Consider the following 22,268-nt stretch of genomic DNA (forward strand, 5'->3'; position numbering starts at 1 on the left):
AGGCATTTCCCTCCTGCTACAACAACACGTTCTTCATGCTTCAGGCAACAGAGCTCCAACAACAGAGCTCTCTTTATCTCCCACTTTTCGTCTGTACTGTTGGAGCTCACACTTGTTTGGAAGTTTTCATCCCAGTGCACTAACACAACTGTTATCCTTTGTCACCAGCGTCAAATCTCCTCCACTACTCACGTGTGACGAGTACACCGACAGTAAAATCAAGAGCAGAGAGAGGAGAAACCAGCTAAACGCAAACGACAGCAAAGACTCTCACATTAAGCTGAAATGAAACAAGTGCAAATAAAACAAGAAGCGGTCAGAGAGCACAAACCTGCACTAACTCTCTGGGCAGTATTTACTTTTAAGGGAAGACTATTGTAATTTGTATATATTCATTTATTTTTCTTTGTTTTTTAAAAACATACCTTAAGAAGTTTGTAGTGCAGTAAAAATCAGATAAAGGCAACATGACAGATTTACTTTTCATGGGTAATAGCTATTGATTTGTAAATAACTAGACATGAATAACCTTATTAGATAATATTATACTACAGTATATTAATAACTATACAGGCAGCTCATTCTGCTTCTCTTAACAATACTTTATAGATATAAAACATTTTGGGATCGAATTTAAAAAGGTTGACCTGGAAGATGTTGGTGGATGTGAGCCAGATGTTAATGGGTTGGTAACATGACCCCACTCTACACCCCTACAAAGCTTTATGAGAATTCATTCAAAACCTTTTGAGTTATCGTGTTAGACACTACCAAAAACCTTCTAATATGTTAAAAGCGCTGTGGGAAGATTTGACACTTTCCAAACACATCACTCTGGACAGGTTTTACAGCTCTCTTTGGAGAGTTAACAGACAGGTATCGCGTTTGCAACCAAAAATCTTCATGTAGTTGGAAGAGTGGGATGCTAAGACATAAAGCTTATACAGAGACGTTCTCAGCATTTAGAAAAACATGCTGAAAACCACTAAAACTGGCAGGAAGACAAGTTTCTATGAAACAACTCGTGCTGACAGGCATCTTTCAGCTCAGGCTGCCTAACCTGGGAATCATGTCGTGATAACACGATAACCCAGACAGCGAGAGAAATAAACTGTTTGTGTGTGAGCCTCCAAGCATCAAAGGCCAGGAGGGCTTAAGTGCACGGAACAAATCTCATGGTAAAAATTAGTCATAATTAGTAGTGTAAGCATGCACAGTGTGAACCTGGGAACCACTGCTTTCTGTCAAAATATAGCAGTCAGATACATCCTTGTGTTAGAGCTCTGAAGGTGCATGCAGCCCTTCTTACACTGATCTATAGCTGCCCCATGAGTGCATCTGCTTACATTCACTTCCTTATCACACTGATCAAGTCACCAGGAAAATGTGGCAAAATTAAAATTTCTTTTATTATTCCCTGTCAGAGAGAATGAGCCTCTTGTACTGCACTAAAACATGTAACAAAGCGTTCCGGTCACTGATCGGCTCTCTGAGAAACTGAGGTTAAAGCATCTTGATTAAGGGCACCTTGACTTTCCAGCAGAGAGCATTAATCACTTTCTTTCCTCAGATTTTCAGTCCCGCTGCTCAGAGCCTCGGGGCTGCTACCAGCACCCCTCCTGCGAATTGAAGAAGATACCCAGTGCTGCTTCAGCTTGTAGTTACCTGCTCCACAGAGTCCCGACGGCCTTCGCCCCGTGTGCATCCAGTCCCTCTTCATCCTCTGCACCAGACGCAGCGCCGTCATGGAGACCTCGCGGGTCTTATCGCCAAATTCCAGCATTTGGGCAAAACGGGGAATATAAAGGCACGGGTCTGGTGGCAAAAGGAAAGTTTTTTTTTTCCCCCAAGTTAATCACAAGGACAGCCTTAAAAATGTACAACAATGCCTCTGTACTCCCCCCACTGTACTTTTCTTTGGTACAGCAGAGTTCTCAAAGTCAACATAATAATGCAACACTGTGGACGCTATACATCCACAGTTCATAGTATAGCATCAAGGAACCATTCAGGTTTTCTATGCCCTCATCTCCATTCATAATATGCCAAAGTAAAAACATAGATAAACAATTAAAATGACAAAGTTCTTGTTTCTACTATAATTTCTGATTTTTACAGTGAAACAAAAAACGATATTCTGTTAGTGAACAAAACGTTTCCTTTTTGTGATTCATTTTGTTTATACACCACATTCATTCATTATTTATAATCTCTGACTCTGTTCCACAGTGTGTCTCTCGTCCTGTCTCCCTCCCCCCTCAGACGGTCATGGCAGATGGCCGCCCCTCCCTGCGCCTGGTTCTCCTGGAGGCTTATTCCTGTTAGAAGGGAGTTTTTCCTTCTCACTGTCGCCAAGTGCTTGTTCATAAGGTGTCATCTGATTGGTGGGATTTTCTCTATATTATGCAGGGAGGTTACCTTACAACACAGCTAACAGTAAAACTTTACATTCAGACATTTATTTTAAATTCATTTCAAGCTTCTGTGTGCACCACTTTAAAAATATATAACCGTTTGAAAAAGATTCTTTTTGATACGGCCTTTATAAAGCCCCTTGAGGTGATTTTTGCTGTGATTTGAAGCTATATTAATAAAACTAAAATTGAACTGAAGTGAATATTTTAGATGAGCCTAATCTGAAGCTGTAGGCCAATCAAAGAGAAGACTTTTTCTCACACTGGGTGGAACGCACAAAAGACTTCAGGGTTGTTTGACTGTTTGACGTCAAGGAGCTAATTTTGATGGTTGTGAACTAAATGTGCTCATGCCTGATGATCATGCGCAGCTCTGTGAGGAGATGCCACCATCCTGTTTCATGCTTCATCGTCATCTATGATGCCCTTCACCTTTGCCTCCTAACCGGACATCATTGTTGTTGTTGATACCTCAGCTGCTATTTTTCAAAGGTGATTTGATGATACTGCCCATCACCTTTCTGAGGAATGAGCAGCTCCTGTATGTAATCTAAAGCAACTGCAGCACGCTACACAGTTTATGAGTGTAAGTATCCTATTTAACATTTGTTTCGTGTTTGACTGATTGGAGAAGATAAACTGCGGGAAAGTCAAGGCCACTGTGCTCAAGTTTAATTCAGCTTCTCTCCAACCATGGAGCCAGAGGCCTCTCCTGATGGCACTTTAGCCAGAGCTCTGTCCAATAAACTGCTGCTCGCGTGCCCATGGATTTTTGTTTACAAGCCCTGGTTTGTGTGAACAGTAAACAGACCAAAATGCCAGAGCGAGTACACTTTTCCTCTCTTAGGCCAAAAGAAAAAAAAAGAAAAGGGAAAAAAAATGACCAAAATCCAGCCTGAAACACATCCAGATCTCAACTTACTACCACCTGTGAGCTTCCCACTAAAACCAGTTTCTGACTGCTGGCTGCTAATTAGCTCCACTGGAGGACTGGAGGATTAGCATTTAGCTTGAGTGCACCTCGAAGCAGCCTGTTTCTCATTCAGCGACTCCATCCACATTTTCTCAGCTGGCGAAAGGATTTGGATGGGCAATCATCCAATCGCAAGCTCACTCCTTAAACTTTCTGCTCGCTTCTTCTGTCTCTGAGAGACTTGTACAGTTTTGTATGTCATAAACTTTATGCGAAATACTTTTTAAAAACATCACGACCACCTGCTTTTACCATGAAACTGCCTGGCAGGTGGCCCGTTTGCCTTTAGTCGCTTTTTATTGTGAAAAATGATTTTACCATGCTCTGAAATCCAGTTTAAAACTCAAATGAGGAGGAATCCGGTTCCCACTGTAGCCTGAAGACTAAAAGTCGAGTTTTGTGCCCCGACTGTGTCAAATACCTTTTGAAGTCAGAGGCTCTGTTTAAAGAGCAGCCCAGTGGAAAGCTGGTAGAGCCAGCTGGTAATAAGATCCAGGGTGATCCCTTCCCCCCTCTGCACCGTGTAATGATACGTGTGCAGAGCTGGCCATCACTGCTCCAACTTTTTACTCTGTGTCTGTAAACTCAAAACCAGGCTGTTAAAATAGGTTGTTTAAGAAAAAAAAAAAAAAACAGCCCAAATCCTCTTTCACCGTTGAATATAATCAATCTGTGATGCTCAAACAGCCCAGGAGTCTTTCTGTGATGGAGTGCTGTAGTTTACCTTTTTCGTGTAGCCACTTTACCTCAACCTGCCTCGCCTCTATTCCCCCAAATTACTTCGACCACCCCCAGAGAAGGGCCGCGAACTTGCTCCTTTCAATCAAATGTGGGAGCAGGGCTTCATGAATAGCATTAAAGTGTTATCATTCAGTCATGGGGAAGCTGCACCCTTCCCTCAACCCCCAAAACTGCAATGGCTCTCTATTCTAGTTTGTGTTACTCTGGGTACAGGACTCCGTCTCTCTAATAAATCCTTCTGTGTGTGATTGATGAACGGCAGTACAAGACGGCAGCACTACAGTGCGACCTAAAGCCTAATAAAATTTCATAAATCATTTTCTGGTCTTCAACTCCACTGAAGCTAAATCGCCGTACATGATATCGTGCTGTTGGTTTGATCACTTACTTCACAAATGACCAGAATTAGACGTCAAGCAGCTTTTAGGAATTTACAATGTAGCAAACAAACAGAAAGTTTTGCTAATACTGTTACATTTATACTAGTTTGTTAGACACTTTATATTGATATACTGCAAGGCACTGTTAATTTTGATTTTGTTGCAGGCATAATTTAGGCATCTAATTTTTTTGTTTTAGTTGACTATAGTAGACTAAAACTAAAGTTGAGTCAGTTAAATAATATAAAGTGTTAAAGTTTTTTCCTTGAAATCAAATGTGAAACGTGTGCATCGTTCTTTTCCTCTGAAACGCTGACATTTTGCTTCATTTTCATGAGAAACGGGGAGGATGGAAGCTAATTGTACCGTTTCCCGGGGGCCAGATCAAATGTGCGTGACTAACCTTACTGCACAAGGTTATTACTTCTGATTGGAACACTTCCAAACCCATCCCGCCTACCTACACAACTTCATTAGTTCTAATTAGATCTCATCTACAATATTTTCATCTCGTTTCCTTTTGTTGACGAATGTTTAAATCCATTTCATCATCGTTGTTGCCTTCGTGCATTAGTTTTTAATTACTTACTGCTTGATTTTGTCAGAAAAGGATAACTGAATAAACACTGATGCAGGGTAAGTAATGGTTTTATTTATCACTGTACTTACAATGTTATTAATGTAACTAAACAGAATTAATTAAGCAATTACTAAAAAAAGAAATACAGATAATACAGTCACTGTTATCACTGTCAGTTTGACAGGCATAAAAATAGTATTTTTGCACCAACAAGGTGTTTCCCAAAGAGCTGTTAGCCAAAAACATGCCATATCTGGCATATGTAGAATAGTTTGAAGTGTATCCTTAAAAATTTGGAAGAAATTGAACAACGAGGACAAAAGTGTTTGTAAAATGAACAATAGGTGAATGATGGGGGTATCAATAGCATTGATAGCAAGGCTGTATTGGTATCAGATCATTACCAGCGAGGTAGGATCGATACCTTGTTTCTATCCTCTGAGTTCAGTGTGTAGCCCACTGAATTGTGTAAAATAAATATTTTTTAGAAATGAAAATTTAACTAAATGTACTACTGTACTACATTCTGACACTCTACGGATTCAGCGGTCATTAAAATGTGTTCAGAATTTGCCAATTGATGATGATTCATCTTATTAATCATGACACGCCGCTCTCCCCTACATAAACTGCCTTTATGAGTTAAAAGTATCAGCAATACTGGCCCTGCATTTACTCTGTATAGGATAAACACCAAAATCTGCAGTACTGCACAACACTCAAGCAAGTTAATCTAAAATGTGACCACTGTCCTATGAGGAGCAATTCTTGTTAACTGTGCAGAGGAACAAACAACTTGTCAGCCTACAGGTTTAATGCATGATCTTCAGACAAAAAATGACCACAGAGAGAAAACAACCAAAGAAATATAAAATGAAATCAACACTGGCAAATGGGACGCACAAAAAAATGTCTAATAAAAGATGTTTTAAAAATGACCAAAGACTTATACAAATGGGATGCAAAACTGACAAAAAAAAGCGCACAAAGACAAAAGTCCCAGGACTGCCACAGAGTGACTCCAATGGCACCAAACAAATTTTAAGTCACTTATTAACCACACGGGAACACAAAGACACATCTGTAGGGGTCGTCCTAAACAGAAGTGTGTGTCTGCATAGGTGGGGGGTTGGGGGGGGTTACTTATGTTGTCCCCCTGGTGTGTATTGTCTTTCACTCCAGCCCTGCTCCTCCTCTGAGGAGGAGAGATCAGAGCGTCTGTCCTGTGACGCACTCTGCGGAGCTAGTGAGGGAGGGGCCTCTTTGGCCTCACGTCAGCGCGGTGCGTGATTGTTATTGGTCCTCGGCGGGCCCTGGGCGTTCATGGAGAGTCGACCAAAAATAAGGAGGAGGGGGAGGCGGGGAGGAGTAAAAAAAAAAAAAATGAGGGGGGGGGGGGGGGCGAAAAAACCGAGCGGAGCTTAAAAACTCCCGACAAATGATTATTTACCTCGGCAGCAGCGGAACATCGTAGCTGGCTTCGTGTCGGTCTACAGCCGATTCGGAGAAAAAGGGGGAAAACAAATCGGGAGAGAAATGTGCGTGAGGATTAACGCAGAGGCGGGGTGGGAATAAAATAGGCTGGATTTGACTACCAGCTGCGACTATCCGGATTACCCACTCGCTGGAAAAGGGAGAAAACAAGCGAAGCTTCGCGGACATTTGTGCGCTCGGAGAGGATGAGCTGACCGCCGAGGAACGGGGAAAAAAAACAAGTGTTTGAGGTCGAAAGTTGAGAGTGGATGTGGAAACGGACAGCAGTGGGCCTGGGGGGATATTTAGATGCTGTCGCGTAAACTTCGCTGTCGGTGCCGTTTGAAACCGGCGTTGTAGGAACCGGACCGCACAGGAAAGAGAAAAAAAGAAAAATACTCAATCCACCGCAGCGACAAGCTTCATGTCGAGCCCGACAGCAGTTTATTGCACCGGGTATTAAAGAGACAGCGAGAGAGAGAGGGAGGAGGAAAAAACCCAGAAGATCGGCTGCTCGTGCAGATGCCAACGGCAGACTGCAGGTTGCTCCATCATGGCCGGATCATGAGGTGTTTGACTTATTTGCTGCTACTTCCAGAAACACTGAAAAAGTCCAAGAAGGTAACCAAGCTGCCGGGCCGGCTGCCGCTATGTTATGAGATCCTGACTCTGTCCCTGTCGAGCAAGAAAAAGCAGCAGGAGAAGAAGATGGCTGCGGAGTTGTACCCCGCTAACAACACCAACCTGGCCAACGGCACTACGGTGGCTGACGCGGAGAAGACCAAGGAGCTGCAGGTGTGCCAGGCCAGCGGGAGCAGCGCCGGCGGCGGAGGGAGCGCGGCGACCACCCCGACCACCCAGCAAAACATCAACAACAACAACGTAGACCCACCCAGCTGGCAGTGCAGCCACCCCACGCTCCGAGAGAGGTAACTCCAGAAACACAGAGGACAATTATCCGCCTGATCTGTGCGCAAAAAGCCCGATCGCAGTGCGAAAGAGACGCTGTCAGAGTAATGACAGCCGCTTTGACTCGGTGTATTAACACGGAAGCTGGCAGCAGCAAAGTGCACGAAAATCTCTGCTGTGAGGATCGCTCATGCTCGCTTTACTTTTACTTTGGAGCACACTTTGACAAGTTTCTAGAAAACTGATTTACTGTTGGAGCGTCTATCTAAACCAACATGAGCTTTTGTTTGTTTTACTTATTTGCTCCTACCGTTCTTTAATCTCTTTAATTTATTCTGGCAGTAAACAAATCCCACTTGAGTTTGAACTGTTGATCTGCCAAAACAAGACATTTTAAAAATGTCACCAAGCACTCTGGGGAACTTTCCATAGATCCCAATGAGCTGACATTTTCGAGGCTGAGGGATAAAGTGAGAAAACAACAAGAGGGTAGTCCTCTTTTTTCCCCTGCATCCTCCCTAAATCTATGAAAATAACCAGTGTCTCTAGGCAAAAGCAGTGTGGGAGGACTTGATGTTATACAATAGTTGAGGCTTACTTGTGAAACCTGCTCTGTTTTTAGGAACGCCTTGATGTTTAACAATGAGCTGATGGCTGATGTCCACTTCATTGTCGGGCCCTTGGGGGCCTCGCAGAAGCTTCCCGCACACAAGGTAAGGAGCGCATCTCGGAAAAATCGCTGCAAACCAGAGAAAGACGGGAAGCTTACGCACTAACTTAACTAATGTTGATATTTGAGCTTTAAATTTAAATACGAGCTCCGAGGACAATGCAAGGTAATATATCGGCTCTAGTGTTGAACTTGTGAAAGACGAGCTCCTCTGGTTTCTCTGACGCATCCGTCTCCTCCCCTCCCAGTACGTGCTGGCCGTGGGAAGCTCCGTCTTCTGTGCCATGTTTTACAGCGATCTGGCGGAGGAGGAGTCTGAGATCCATATTCCAGATGTGGAACCTGCTGCTTTTCTAATTCTGCTGAAGTAAGCCACTCACCATCCCTTCGCACAGCCAACCAGAAGCTGAGATGACAAGCACAGTCAGTGTCACTTCAAAGCATATTATTACTCATCCAAAGCTAAGCAGAGGCGAATGCCAAAATGCTGGGAGCACCAGAGAGCCGTGGCAGCGGCGCGGTGCTCTGTAATTGCTGGTTTTCTCAGCGCTCTTTGTTCGACTGGCAACATTCTCCCCCCCCCTTCTTTTCCTCATCCTGACAGTTTGCCTTTATGCACACTAGTAGTTATAAATAACATGCCTTTGTTGCTCATTCAGTAGCGCTGGCTAAAAGCGTAGCACAGATTGTTGCTCTGCAGACTTTCTGGAAAACGGTAGGATTATGTATAATGGTGTTATATAATCTTCTTTGGGAAGGAAAAGAATTCCCTTTTTTGTTTGCCGAGTCTCTTGATACAGTAGGAAGAAGAAGAAACGTGGAGCCAGAGTCACTTAAATGTGTTCATCGCTGTATCTTCTTAGTCAGCATATCATCTGTCAGCCAGTCTGATTTCTGTACATTTAAGGCTCTTTTCTTTCTCCCAGGTACTTGTACAGCGATGAGATCGACCTGGAGGCAGACACGGTGCTGGCCACCCTGTATGCTGCCAAAAAGTACATCGTCCCTGCACTGGCCAAGGCCTGCGTCACCTTCCTGGAGACCAGCCTGGAGGCCAAGAATGCCTGTGTGCTGCTCTCTCAGAGCCGCCTGTTTGAGGAGCCCGAGCTGACGCAGCGCTGCTGGGAAGTAATCGACGCGCAGGCCGAGCTCGCGCTGTGCTCGGAGGGCTTCTGTGAGATCGACCTGCAGACGCTGGACATCATCTTGCGGCGGGAGACCCTCAACACCAAAGAAGTGGTGGTGTTTGAGGCGGTCATGAACTGGGCCACGGCAGAATGCAAGAGACAGGGTTTGGGGCCAACCACTCGCAACAAAAGAGAGGTACTGGGTAAGGCGCTGTTCTTGGTGCGCATCCCCACCATGAGCCTGGACGAATTTGCAAACGGTGCTGCGCAGTCGGACATCCTGACACTGGAGGAGACGCACAATGTCTTCCTGTGGTACACTGCGGCTAAAAAGCCCCAACTAGACTTCCCTCTGAATCCCAGGAAGGGCTTGGCTCCTCAGAGGTGCCACCGCTTCCAGTCCTCGGCCTACCGGAGCAACCAGTGGCGCTACCGCGGCCGGTGCGACAGCATCCAGTTTGCTGTGGACAAGCGGATCTTTATTGCCGGTTTGGGCCTGTACGGGTCGAGCGGCGGCAAAGCCGAGTACAGCGTCAAAATCGAGCTTAAGAGACAGGGGGTGATCCTGGCGCAGAACCTGACAAAGTTTGTGTCGGACGGCTCGAGCAGCACGTTCCCGGTGTGGTTCGAGCATCCCGTTCAGGTGGAGCAGGACGCGTTCTACACAGTGAGCGCCGTCCTGGACGGGAATGAGCTGAGCTACTTCGGCCAGGAGGGCATGACGGAGGTGCAGTGCGGGAAGGTCACGTTTCAGTTCCAGTGCTCCTCCGACAGCACCAACGGGACTGGAGTACAGGGAGGACAGATCCCCGAGCTTGTGTTCTATGCATAAGCTGCTCTGGACTGCTGATGGGAAATTAGGTCTATCGCTGCCTCCCAACCTTCAAAGTAATGTAGCATTAAAAGACACTTGAGTAATGTCACACTAAATGGCCTGGTTAGTTCTATAAGAGACTATTTTAAAAGCGACGGAGCTGTTTTATCTTATTTAATTTAATGTTATTTTTTTATTTAAATGCTGATTTAACATTATTTGCTCAGAAGCTTGTGTTTTTCAAGGGCTGCGGCTGCTGTAGGAACAACATTAATACAGTGACCTGTGGTTATGTAATCAAGCTGAGCTCCAGAACTGGAACAAGTAGGGTCTGCTTCAAATTGTGTAATTGCAAGTCTATATACAATGTTGTTACTATAGTCCAGGCAGCAATATCACCTGAGGAGCAAACTTTATGTAGTGTTCGATTCTAATGCAGAAAAAAAAAAAAAGTAGAAATCGTGTCAAGAACAGAGTCGTTTTGCACTTCAGAGGACGGCCTCAGAAACGTTGTGTCTTTTTGTAAAATACAATTTATCTGTTAACAGCTTGATGCTGTTGATGAGCAGATGTGTTCTGTACAAGAATGCTTATACACCTGCCGAAATATAAAGGTTATAATGTGAGAAAGCCGCACATGTGACATCTTATGGGATCTGGGTGAGGGAGTGGGGGATTTGAGGGGCAGCAGCGCCCTCTGGTAACTAAAGTGGGAACTACACATTAGGTTTCTACCTCACTTGCATGGAGTCTGGCAGGCACAGATTTGAGGACTGATAAGGGTTCTGCCTCTTTTTCCAAGTGAGGATTTGGATTCATTTCCTACTAAATAAACTGCACAGTGCATTTAACAGACAGCACAGTTACATTAACGCTGGCAAAACACTATAATGGAAATGCAAAGCTATGCACGAGGAAAGCAAAGCCTAAACCAGTGATTTTCTTTGACAGTTTCCCAAAATATTTCGTACATTATAGTTAATATTAATGCACTTCTGCTTTGGCAGGACGGCTCGTCGTGTTCAATTTAAGGACATCAGAGCTCATAATCTTCCAGGTAGCTGCAGACCAGACCAGCCTTACAAAAATCAAAGGTGGTCACATTTGAGTTTTTGTAAATGTAGAAAAGTCAAACTCTTGAGTTTAACAGGCTAATAATATGCCGTACTTCACAAAAAGTACAGGCTGCTCTCAGAAACAATAACAAGGACCATTTTTATTTATTAGATAATTAGATAAAGTGTGGAAAACAGAAAAATTAGAATAAAACATTTTGGTGTGACCGCCCTCCACCTCGTCACAGTTTTTCCCCAGTTCTGGAAGTTTCAATCTCTGGAGGAGCTTTCAACAGTGTGAAGAAATAACTCACTCTTATGGCCACTTGACAAATAATATTTTTACAGAAAGCTGTAATATACACTCGCCACTTTATCTTCTAGTTCTGGGCTGGACCCTCTCCATGCATGTCTGCAAAGATTCAACAAAGTTGGTGCAAACATTCCTCACAGAGCTTGGTCCATATTGAGCAGTTGTTGTCATGCAGTCGCTGTCAGCTCCACACCCATGAGGATAACCTCTCATTACATTACACCACTGCCAGCCTGATCCGCTGATACAAATCAGTCCCCGCTTTCATGTTCTTTATACCAAATTCCGACTCTACCATCCAAATGTCGCAGCACAAATCAAACCTGAGCAGACTGGGCCGTTTTCCTGACCTTCTATGGTCTAATTTTGTTGAGCCTGTGTGAATTACAGCCTCAGTTTCCAGTTCTTAACCCACAGATGTGACACCTGGTGTGGTCTGCTGCTGTGAAGTCCATATGCTACAAGGTTTGACATGTTGTACTCCAGAGATGCTCTTCCCTGGCTGTAATGAGTGGTTATTTGAGTTTCTGTTGCCCTTCTATCAGCGTGAAGAAGTCTAGCTGTCCTTTTTGACATCAACGAGGCATTTTTGCCCAGAGATCTGCTGCTATCTAGACATTTCCCTACGTTTGGACCATTCTGTGAATCTGAGCTGCCTAACATAAATGCAGCGAGTTGCTGTTATATGATTGGCTATGATTGCCATGCGCTACAGAGAAGTTCAACAGGTATACTGCATGAAGGGATAAATGAGTGTATACAGCTTTTCATTTGAGGGGATTTAAACTTCTTTAATAATTTACCAGCAGACATCCTCCAGCTTCTTTTCCCTGTTATTAAATCTATAGTGAACATTTCTGGTTTTTACAATATGTGAAAGGTATGACACACCTGATTCAGCATTTTTATAACACGACTCACAGTAAACAGAGTAAAGTGGAGCTCAAATACCTATAGCAGGAGCGTTGATGCAAAGTTCTCTGGCCAGAACGAGAAACGTTCTTCCCAACACGTAGACGTTCACCTGTGGATGAGACAACCCAGGATGAGTAAACGATGTTATTCAGCAGACGTAAAGTACCTCGCACTGCCAGGAAAAGTGTATCTATTGAGTCCAGGAGCCATTAAATCCATTCAAAGCCACTTAAAGAATTATAGTAGAGTGCGATTAAGCACACTATCAGGATATGAAATAAGGCCGTTGCATCACCGGCGGGACAAGTGTTCTGGTTACATAATTGACCTGAAGGTTGCAGAACATCACGCTTCAATATGTCTGTGATTTGGAACTGTAGACTCATCTCTAATGAAAACACCTGCAGCTGCACTCGCTGTGCCCGCATGTTTTGGTTTCTCTGCTCGGTCCGGACAGTCCTGACTTTTCCTCACTCTGAACAGCCCAGAAAATAGTGGCGCTTTAGCTTGTTGTGATGAACTCATCAAATTTTAAAAGCAACTTAAATATCTTCGTCACTGATGATTAAGAAAGCCCCTTAGAGACTTCTAGATTTACAAATAAAGCACAACAACTGAATAATCTGACTGGTTCATGTTAAAGTGAAGGCAACTGCTGGTAGCAGACTTGTTTCAGCTTCTCAAATGTGACGATTTGCTGTTCATCTTTGTTTTAAATGACAGTAAATTGACCATCTTTGGCATCTGAACTGATTGGCAGCCAAAATAAATCATGTGAAGATAAAAATTTTACCTTTTTTTGCATCAAAACTGACACGAATCCATAAATAATTTGTATAAACCCTAATCTAGTGAATTTTGTCATTTTATTCTGTTCAACTTTTATTTTTTAAGGCTGCATCACTTGTGTCACTTTGAAAAGTTGTGTTTGCATGTTTCTCTGCAGCACTGTGTGAAAGCAGACCTGCGTAGATGAGCACAAGCATACGATGCAGAACTTAGAGTGTGCGTATAAGTACTTTAACAAGATTCGCAGCAGTAGAGGAGCTCTTTTAACAACACAAAGTCCGACCAGTCATTTCCCGTCCCCAAACAATTCTCACGAGACAACAGTTGCCTCACAATGCTGTGTATTGTAAGGTAGAAACCCGATAACACAGCAAAAACACCAACAAACAACCTCTGTGAGCAAGCAGTTGGTGACAGTGGGAAGGAAAAACTCCCTTTCAATAGGAAAAAACATCCTGCAGAACCAGGCTCAGGCTGGAGTGTCTGCTGCAACCAGTTGTGGGTGAGGGGAGGAAAACTCCAGGGATTTGTGTCTCCTCCTGGGATCTTTACACATTCACCTAACAAGTGAAAGTCATAAAATATGAAGTATATCTTACTTGTTAAAACCATACAACTAGTTTTGTGTCAATTGTGTTCTACGTTATTGAATAAGTAAACTTGCCGGTCACTGGACTGCAAAAATCAGTGCTTGATGCTTGATAAACTGGGGCTGATGCATTTTCCTATTCAAACTTTCTGGAAGAGGATCTGATAAGAAATCCCTTGTGCGGTTAAAACTAGGCTGAGCAGCAAACTAGAAACCAGGTTTGTCAAAGGAAGAGAGGTAACAGGAGGTGAATGGTGCTGTGTGTCATCAGGGTTATCTCACAGGAACCTCCCATCACAGATGTTTCATTGTGTTTGACCCCACAACATCTCCAGAAGGCTCAGCAGTTAAAAAAAAGGGGGTTGGGGGTGCCCCCACCCACCCCCTACTTTATCTGAAAGGATCTGATGATGGATACTGTTGCATAACAAAGCCACGAGGCTGCACATCTATCATCTCTTAACGAATTAACAGCACTGCAGCCTGGAATTAAATTCTGCTCTGGCTGAAATTTGAAGGAGGCGGCAGTGAAAGCTGCAGGATCAGGTCGTGAACTCGGGTCCCTTCTCTGTCATTCCTTCAGACCAACTCTCCCGAGAACACGGGGAGGGGGGAGTAAAACGAGGAGGTTTTAGGAACAGACAGACGGACTCTTGCTCAAGGCCTCCCCTGGTGTCGAGCAGGGGCAGATGCTGCTTTGCTATTCTGGGAAGTTGATTCCAGCGAGGAATTTCTACATGAAAGCAGAAATAGAGGAGCAGGAGGAAGTGGAACAAGTGCAGTCACCACTGTGTGACTGATAAAACGCCATCTTCGCCATCATTAATACTACGATATACAGAGTCACACCGACTCCTCAGAGTAATCTGCACAAGAATATGAAACAGTAAGGAGCCAACCTCATTTCAATGATGACATAAACAGCACAAAAACACAGTGTGCTTGATCTGCCCAGCACCAAACACCAATCAGAGTTAGAGAAGAGCTGGTGAAGCTTTAGCACCTTAAGAACAGGCGTTTTTCTCCGGAGCTGGAAAACATTAAAACCGGAGCTAACAGAGTGTCAATATAAGGATGTATCTTCATCAAATATTGTTTTTCTACTGGATACAGAAAAACTACAAATAACCAGCTGTTTGCAAGCTCAATACATCATTGCTATTTCTTGTTGTGATTGACAAAAGCTCACAAGTTTATATTTTATATCTGGGTCCTGTTTTTGTGCATGTAATAACACCGTGCCGAACAGGTCATTTTTAGAAGCAAAAATGGAAACTCGTGACCCAAACTGCCCGCTGTACACATCTATCACAGTTTTCAGACCCCCGTCCCCTGATTGGAGCTGTGCACCGTGTTCCTGTGCAGAGAGATTTATTACCGGAGGCACTCTCAATTTCAGCTGGACTCATAAAGTAGTTTGTTTTTGCCTAATTATACTTGCTTGCTGGATTTGCCACTTTATTAAAACTTTTAATTAATCAGAAGTCTCGAGGTGGCTGAAAAGCACACAATTATTTTTACAATGTGTACACGCTGCACTGTAAGACAGGAACCGAGAGTCACACTGTTTCTATAATCTGTTGAAGAATGAAAAAGAACGAAGAGATTGCAAATATTTCACGCAATTTTGGAAACTTTGTTCTGTATGATGCACAAGATGCAGATATATCCTAAAAATAAGTGTTAGAACTGTCAATCGTCTATTACGCAGAACATCGTGATGTAAACAGTCATCACAGACAAGTGACATTCACTCATGTGGTCTGAACGTTACATTCGAGTCACGCCTGAGACTTTAAAGTTCAGCAGTGGCTGAACCTGAGAACCTGAGGAGTAAACAATCTCCTCTCCATCGAAGCGTTAAATCAAACTTTCCACGGTCAAAGTTCAACCCCCAGCACCCCACAATCAAAACTACTGCGTGGTTACCTGATACGTCACAGTTCAACAGGTGGACACAGTGATTGGGGCTTTAGAGGGGAACAGCTTTCAATTAAAGAGCTCCTGATGTGGTTCGTATGACTGAAGGCAGCTCCTCTGACAAGCCTGAGGATAAACAGCTCTTTGATAAAGTTGAAAGCTACAAAGGCAAACAGCTGCTGTCAGCAGGTCTGCATGTCTTTATACCACAAACAATGGAACTGGGCAAATGGCAAGTTTGCTTAATGATCCCAAACCGATTGTTAACCAGGATCCCAGACTGAAATCTTAGCACAAAGTTTAGCAGCTGAAACCAATCAAACATAACATTTTGAGCACTCACAGGTAAAGTGAATAACACGGATTATCTCTTCATTATGCCACCTGTTAGTCAGTGGGATATATTAGGGGGGGGAGTTAGTCCTCAGAAGCAGGAAAAATAGGGAAGCGTAAGGATTTAAGCGAGTTTGACGAGGACCAAATTGTGATGGCCAGGCGGCTGGGTCAGAGCATCTCAAAAACTGCAGCTGGGGGTTCCCAGTCTGCAGAGGTCAGTATCTATCAATAAGCGATCCAAGGAAGGAACAGTGGTGACCCTGGACATGTGAGGCTCGCACCTTCAGGGGTCCAGTGGAGTCCATGACTTGATGGTTCAGGACTGTTTTGGCAGCAAAATGTGGGCCAACATAATATTACGCAAGTGTACAGAATGTTCTGCCTGATTGGTCTATAAGACAATAAATATATGACAACCCACAGCATCCTAAAAAGCACTCAAAGGATCATCTTTGTCTGCGTCCCTGTAGCCCTGAGGGCCAAAAGCCAGACTAGCAACTCAAATGCATTTGTTCATGAAGAACAACACTCACTGGGATCAGGAATGATTCAATTTCATGTTACCACCAACTGGCAAACATCTGGTGTGGTGACACTCCCCCAAAGACTGACGAAGCATCCAAATAGTGCGGAGGTCACCACCCAAAGCACCTGTTGCACAAAACTCTGCATGTGTGCAAAGATATAGCTCTCACATGAAAGAAACATCTGAACCACTCAATTAATGACCAACATGCTAAACTGCCATAACGTCAGCTGGATGCAAAGGCAGCTGGTATCGATCCGACCCTCAGCAATGGAGTCTCTCCGTTTAAGCAGCTTTGAGAAAACAGCCTAAGACAGACAAAGCTGACCATTCACCCAAACAATGCTAGGAAGACCAAGTGGTCTGGGTGTGGATCCATAAAAAGTGATTGGTAGAGTAGAACACACCCCACCGCCCCAGCAGCAGCAGCTACAGCCACATTTCTCAGCATTAATAACCCCACAACCCCACCCACCTAAAATCCAATACAAATCCATTCCCAACCCCCAAATGCCAGGGTGGTGCTGGTGGTGGGGGAGGGGTGGACGGCTCCTCCAGGACAGCTGGGTGTATAAAAATAAAAGCCCCCGACCAGCTGTGACTGTGAGAAATGTCCCATCCTCACCAACACCACACCCCTGACTCACTGTGAATTAAATACGCAGACAAATGGAGGGCTTACTAAATTTATACACATGCAGACGAGAAAGATTTACTCAGACGAGAAAGATTTACTCACACGAGGGAAAGCGTGAGTGCAGGAGCAGCTAGGGAGACCTGCACTATGGGAGGAGTGGTAGAAGGTAGTGTGTTTAATTGGTTTGCTTGAACAGGGTTGGGCCTTAAGACGCATCAAAGTGAGAAAGACATTTTTATCCAAGTTATTTCATTCTAACAGTTTTTAATAGGGATTTACAGCAGATTTCATGAAAGAATACAAGAAATATGGTCTAATATAAACAGTCTAATCAACTCAGAGTTTAAATCGAACTGATGTGGACATTTTTACCCTATTTTGTTCTAAAGACCAAAGAATTCACTGATAATATGAAAAAAACCCAAAAACAAATCAATCAATCATCCAATATAGACGTAGTAAAACTTACCTGCAGAATATCACTGAGGTCCAAGAGCATGTCTGAGAAAAACCAGGTCAAGGACACTAAATGTTCAGGTCATGATTTGTATTTTTCCAAACAGTCAAACAGAAGAAGAGCCAGGCTGTCATCGTTTTTAGGTGATCTTGAACAACAGTTCTCCAGGTTCTCTGAAGGTCTTTACTTTTGACGTCGGCTGTTTTTCCCACTCATTTTCACTCAAGTCCTTGTACATTACATTTCAAAATGTTTGTTAAGCAACTTAAAAGATTGACCTCTGAGTCATTCAAGCATAAAACAAACAAACAAACAAACAAAAAGTTATGTACTCAGTGGATGAGCCAGAGTTTTATCTACATATAACAGCATATTTAGCAAAGAGCTGAGGTTAAATGACACTTTGTTACTGTTTCTTTGGTAAACACCAACATGTTAGTATTTTCTGCAGTCCTAAAAATCTCTTTAGGGCAGATAAACAGTATTTGAAATCATGTCATATCCTGACAGATGCATTTGGCCTTTCAGTTGATTCATCTACCGTTTGCTGAAGCCTCATCAGAAAGGGTCTCAGTAAAAGGATGGCTGTCAAAGTAATTCGTAAAGAAAGAAATGAAGCAATCAAAATTACACAAGAACTGGAATGAAAATCTGTGGCAAAAATGTCCAATTTGTGATGAACAAAAATGAGATTTTTTGCTTCAAATTAACTTCAATACACATGAAGGAAAGAGACAGGACAGCCATCAGCAGGCTACAGCCATCTGTAAAACACGGTAGAAGCTCTGTCATGGTTTGGGTCTATATTTCAGTCTGGTGCTGGAGCTCATGACAAAACTTCTGTAATTATTAATGCAGAAGAGATCCATCAGATACCATCTAATAGCATCTGAATGACAACTTTGTTTTTCAGGATGACAATGATCCCAAACCAGTGCTAATGCACTGAAAGCCAACCTGGATAGAACAAAATAACACAGCAAAACTCACCAGAGCCCAACATCACTGTGGCAGTGTGGAATCATTTTAACAGAACAAATAAAAAGGTAGCCAGCACCCTCTAGGAAGCCCGAAGAACCATTTTCATGATTTTCAAGCTTGTCTGAATTACAGAAACTCTATTTTTGTCTTATAAATGTGTATTTTTGAGCTTTTTAACTACACCTAGTCCCCATCCTCCTGAAATGTAAAGAAATGATGGGTGGTTCAAGAGTTTTGCACAGTACTATGAATATAAAGACAGTTTTATAGATCCCCCCCCCTACCCACCCACGAAACTAAGCGCAGGTAGATTTCCTGATTGTATGACTTTGCACATGCTCAGAGGGCACCAGCATAACCTTAACGACCAAATTAAAATTCAGTGAACACAAATCAAATGACACCTAAGTGTCACTTTTAACCAGGCGACTCTTCAACAACAATAATAAGGGATTGCATTTATATAGCGCTTTTCGAGACCCTTAAAGCACTTTTACAATTTCACTATTCATTCATTCACACACTGGTGGAGGCAGCTACAGTTGTAGCCACAGCTGCCCTGGGGCAGACTGACAGAGGCGAGGCTGCCATATCGCGCCATCGGCCCCTCTGGCCATCACCAGTAGGCGGTAGGTGAAGTGTCAACGACCGAGACTGTCCAAGCCGGGGCTCGACCTGCCAACCTTCTGATTACAAGACGAACTGCCAACTCTTGAGCCACGATCGCCCAATAGGCCTGACAAAAAGACACAACATGCCTGACCAGGGTCTGGATAGCTTGTCCTCCCAGTGCCCGACCAGCTTGAACACACTGGTCTCTATGGCGACAGGTGCACCTGTCTCCAGGCTGCCTATGTGGATTAGCGGGGCTCCTCTGAAAAAGACCGCACAATGGAATTAGCAGCAGTGCAGATGAAATGCAAAAAGATAATCCCGGCACATCCCGTCTGGAAAGTGCAGATGATTCCATTAATCAGGAAAATAAAGAGCAGCAGGTCCTTCAACACATCTGGACCGTGGGGTGAGGGGGCTACTTAGATCTTATACAACAGCAGGAGATATTTAATCCTCTGATCTCCCCCCTCCTCCCCCGTTACACATCTTAGTGGCTCTTATAATATTTCACATCAGTCACAAGTCCGTACTTATATTAAACAGCATTTGATTGCAGCAGCCATTCCTGTTAATGCTGGTCAATAATTCTTCTTAATGCATTTTGCCTCTAAATTTGCAGCCCTCAGACCTGATGTTTAACTATGAAATTGAGAAGTTGAGATACCTTGGGTTGGGGTGGGGGACATAAACCCTGGCCGATCAATTCAGTGTTATTTTTAAACTCAACAACGACACCAAAGCTTAAAGACAGGTCCATAAAGAAAAGGTTTTCCCACTTTGCCCTGACCTCAATCAATCAGCACCTTTGGGATGAACTGGAGCACAAGCTGTGAGTCAGACCTCATCAGCCAACATCACTGTTGGACCCCATTATTGCCCCTGTGGCTGAATGGGAGCAAATCTCAGCTACAAAAACCTGCTGAAAGCCTGAAACACCAAGAGAGTGGAGGAGCAACAGATTAATGCGCGTGGTTTGGACATGAGATGCCCTGCAAAACCAAAAGAACTGAGTAGACTGCTGTGCAAAATAAAACAGGTAAAGGCTGTTGTTGCTGTTTCACACCAGACGCTTTATGGAAATGACCGCCCGTTTGTGTGTCTCTAACTGTAATTATCTGGCAAAAAAATGATTACACCAGGTACCATTTCCAAAAATAACAGTCCGAGCAGTTTTGAGGACAGACCGCCTTAAAAGAGGTAAAAAGACCCAAAGTTTCTGGAGCGAGATCAGAGAGGCGGTGTGATGCAGCCAGGAGGCGGCTGTGGCTGCAGAGTAATTGCCCTACTTTCTGAGTGTGGCCACTCTCAGAAGGACACACTCAGAGGTCCATCAACATGTAAGAAGAGACTGTATTCAGCTGCAGTGAAAGAAGTTAATGATGGTAAAAGGCTTAAATAAATTCTGTATAATTTTATCATTTAAAACCTTGTTTTTGTTTTATTTCAGTAAAAACCTGGTCCTTAGTGCAAGACTCCAGTTCATCCACCGTCAGAAGCAAGCCATTTTAATGCCAACCGTATGTAAGGCCATCCTCCCTTAAAGTAGCTTTCTTCTACTCGCAGATCGCTCTGTTAGGCACGTCCCTTCTCAGTGACATCATACAGAACCAAGAGACAAGGCTAAAGATCCAAGGTCAAGATGGATTGGACACATGCAGAGGAGGGACAGTGGATATAACTGGACAAAAGATGTCAAAGATGGATCTTACAGGCAGGAGGAAAAGTAGAAGACAGAGAAGGGTCATGGATATACTGAGAGCACAACAGGATGCTAAGCATAGGATGAGATGGAGGCAGATGATTCACCACAGTGAAGAAGAAGCATAACATAAACAAGAAGTTTATGGGAAACTACAGAATTATGAGACAGCAGGAAAACTGAAAATAGAAAGAATGTATTGAAGGAAGATCAGAAAGACAAATAGAAAATTCACAACACATGAACGATCGGTGAGCGTCTGAAAATGGATGAATGATCCCAACAGTGTGGCCGCTCCTCGTAAATTAAACCCCAGGTTTGACGGATGTTTCCCTTTTTTACCCCACTCTCCTTCTCCTTCCGTCTTTGTCCTCATCCTCCCCTGCGACAACATTACAGAATCACCCAGCTGTGGAAAAGGAAGCGAGCGGAGCTATTTTTACCCCAGTGACACTCTTCAAAACATGCACAAACAGACAGGCCTGCGCCAACACGCGCGCACACACACAAACACAAAAGCCCAGCAAACAATGCAGCAGGAATGCATTACACCCTGCTCGCCTCTTTTCATTAGGCAAACCTATCGCGGCCGTTCTGTGCAGCAGTTACATAACGCAATCACCCTCGGAGGTGAAGTGAGTCAGGAGTGAACCCACACTGAGAGCAGAAAATAAATAAATAAAGAGCTTCTGTGCTTATGAAAAAAGGATGAACCAAAAAGTCCCATTATCCCGATGATGACACATCACTCTCGACTTCAATAAGCTGCAGTTAGCGCTGTATGAAACATTTAGAAAGGCGGTGACAGGCGGCCCGGCCTCCGCAGGCTCACATCAAAAGCAACCTGCTGGCTTTATTGTGCCACCCTCCATCGGTATAAAAGGCGGGTTTGCAAATTTAACTTGCAACTTTGTCTCAGCTAATACTGAACATCTGCTCAACCGCTGCAGGAGGAGCGCAATAGAAAGGAAAGGGTTCCCTGGTGCATGCAGGAAAAGCAGCTCGGTTATGGAGGAAACTTCTTTGATCAGGCTTCCCCTCAGAGAGCATTCTTCATTACATTCATTTAAACCAACACACAGGCAGATGGCTAACTTGCCAGCTTGACACACTTCAAATTTATCATTCTAGTTCAACTCAGCCTGATGTAGTTCCCATTAATCTCTCAATTTTGGCTCTCGGAGTCATGCTAATTTGCATTCCTTGACCCTACACATCAGACAGACACACTTACAGTCTAGAAAGTCAGCTAGCAAACAAAACTACAAAGCTGATGTTTAAGGCAGATGGTGTATTGAGTGGTGAGACCGAGAACTATTTTCTGTTGCGAAAGAGGGACACATATCTGTTTGCCA

The 22,268-nt window shown here is 43.7% G+C and overlaps 2 protein-coding genes across 3 annotated transcripts in view; one reads left to right on the forward strand and one right to left on the reverse strand.

The window, feature by feature from the left end:
- brf1a (BRF1 general transcription factor IIIB subunit a) overlaps window positions 1-22,268 on the reverse strand; it is a 125,476-nt gene that overhangs the window by 86,194 nt on the left and 17,014 nt on the right. For both annotated transcript variants that reach the window (XM_085256274.1, XM_085256273.1), the window contains 3 exons: window positions 17,631-17,662; window positions 12,401-12,473; window positions 1,666-1,815 (listed from right to left, as the gene is read on the reverse strand). In XM_085256274.1, the coding sequence (XP_085112400.1) occupies window positions 1,666-1,815; window positions 12,401-12,473; window positions 17,631-17,662 (255 nt within the window). The remainder of the gene's footprint in view (window positions 1-1,665; window positions 1,816-12,400; window positions 12,474-17,630; window positions 17,663-22,268) is intronic.
- LOC146551540 (BTB/POZ domain-containing protein 6-B-like) lies at window positions 6,495-10,711 on the forward strand. Its single transcript, XM_085256275.1, has 4 exons — window positions 6,495-7,490; window positions 8,093-8,183; window positions 8,389-8,507; window positions 9,067-10,711. Exons 1-4 carry the CDS (start codon window positions 7,084-7,086, stop codon window positions 10,097-10,099), a joined length of 1,650 nt encoding a protein of 549 aa, XP_085112401.1. The 5' UTR covers window positions 6,495-7,083; the 3' UTR covers window positions 10,100-10,711.

The sequence above is a fragment of the Mchenga conophoros genome, linkage group LG19 (genome assembly GCF_057382185.1).
Source record: "Mchenga conophoros isolate Kocher_MC1m ecotype Shallow Benthic linkage group LG19, M_conophoros_male_GT1.1, whole genome shotgun sequence".
Taxonomy (NCBI): domain Eukaryota; kingdom Metazoa; phylum Chordata; class Actinopteri; order Cichliformes; family Cichlidae; genus Mchenga; species Mchenga conophoros.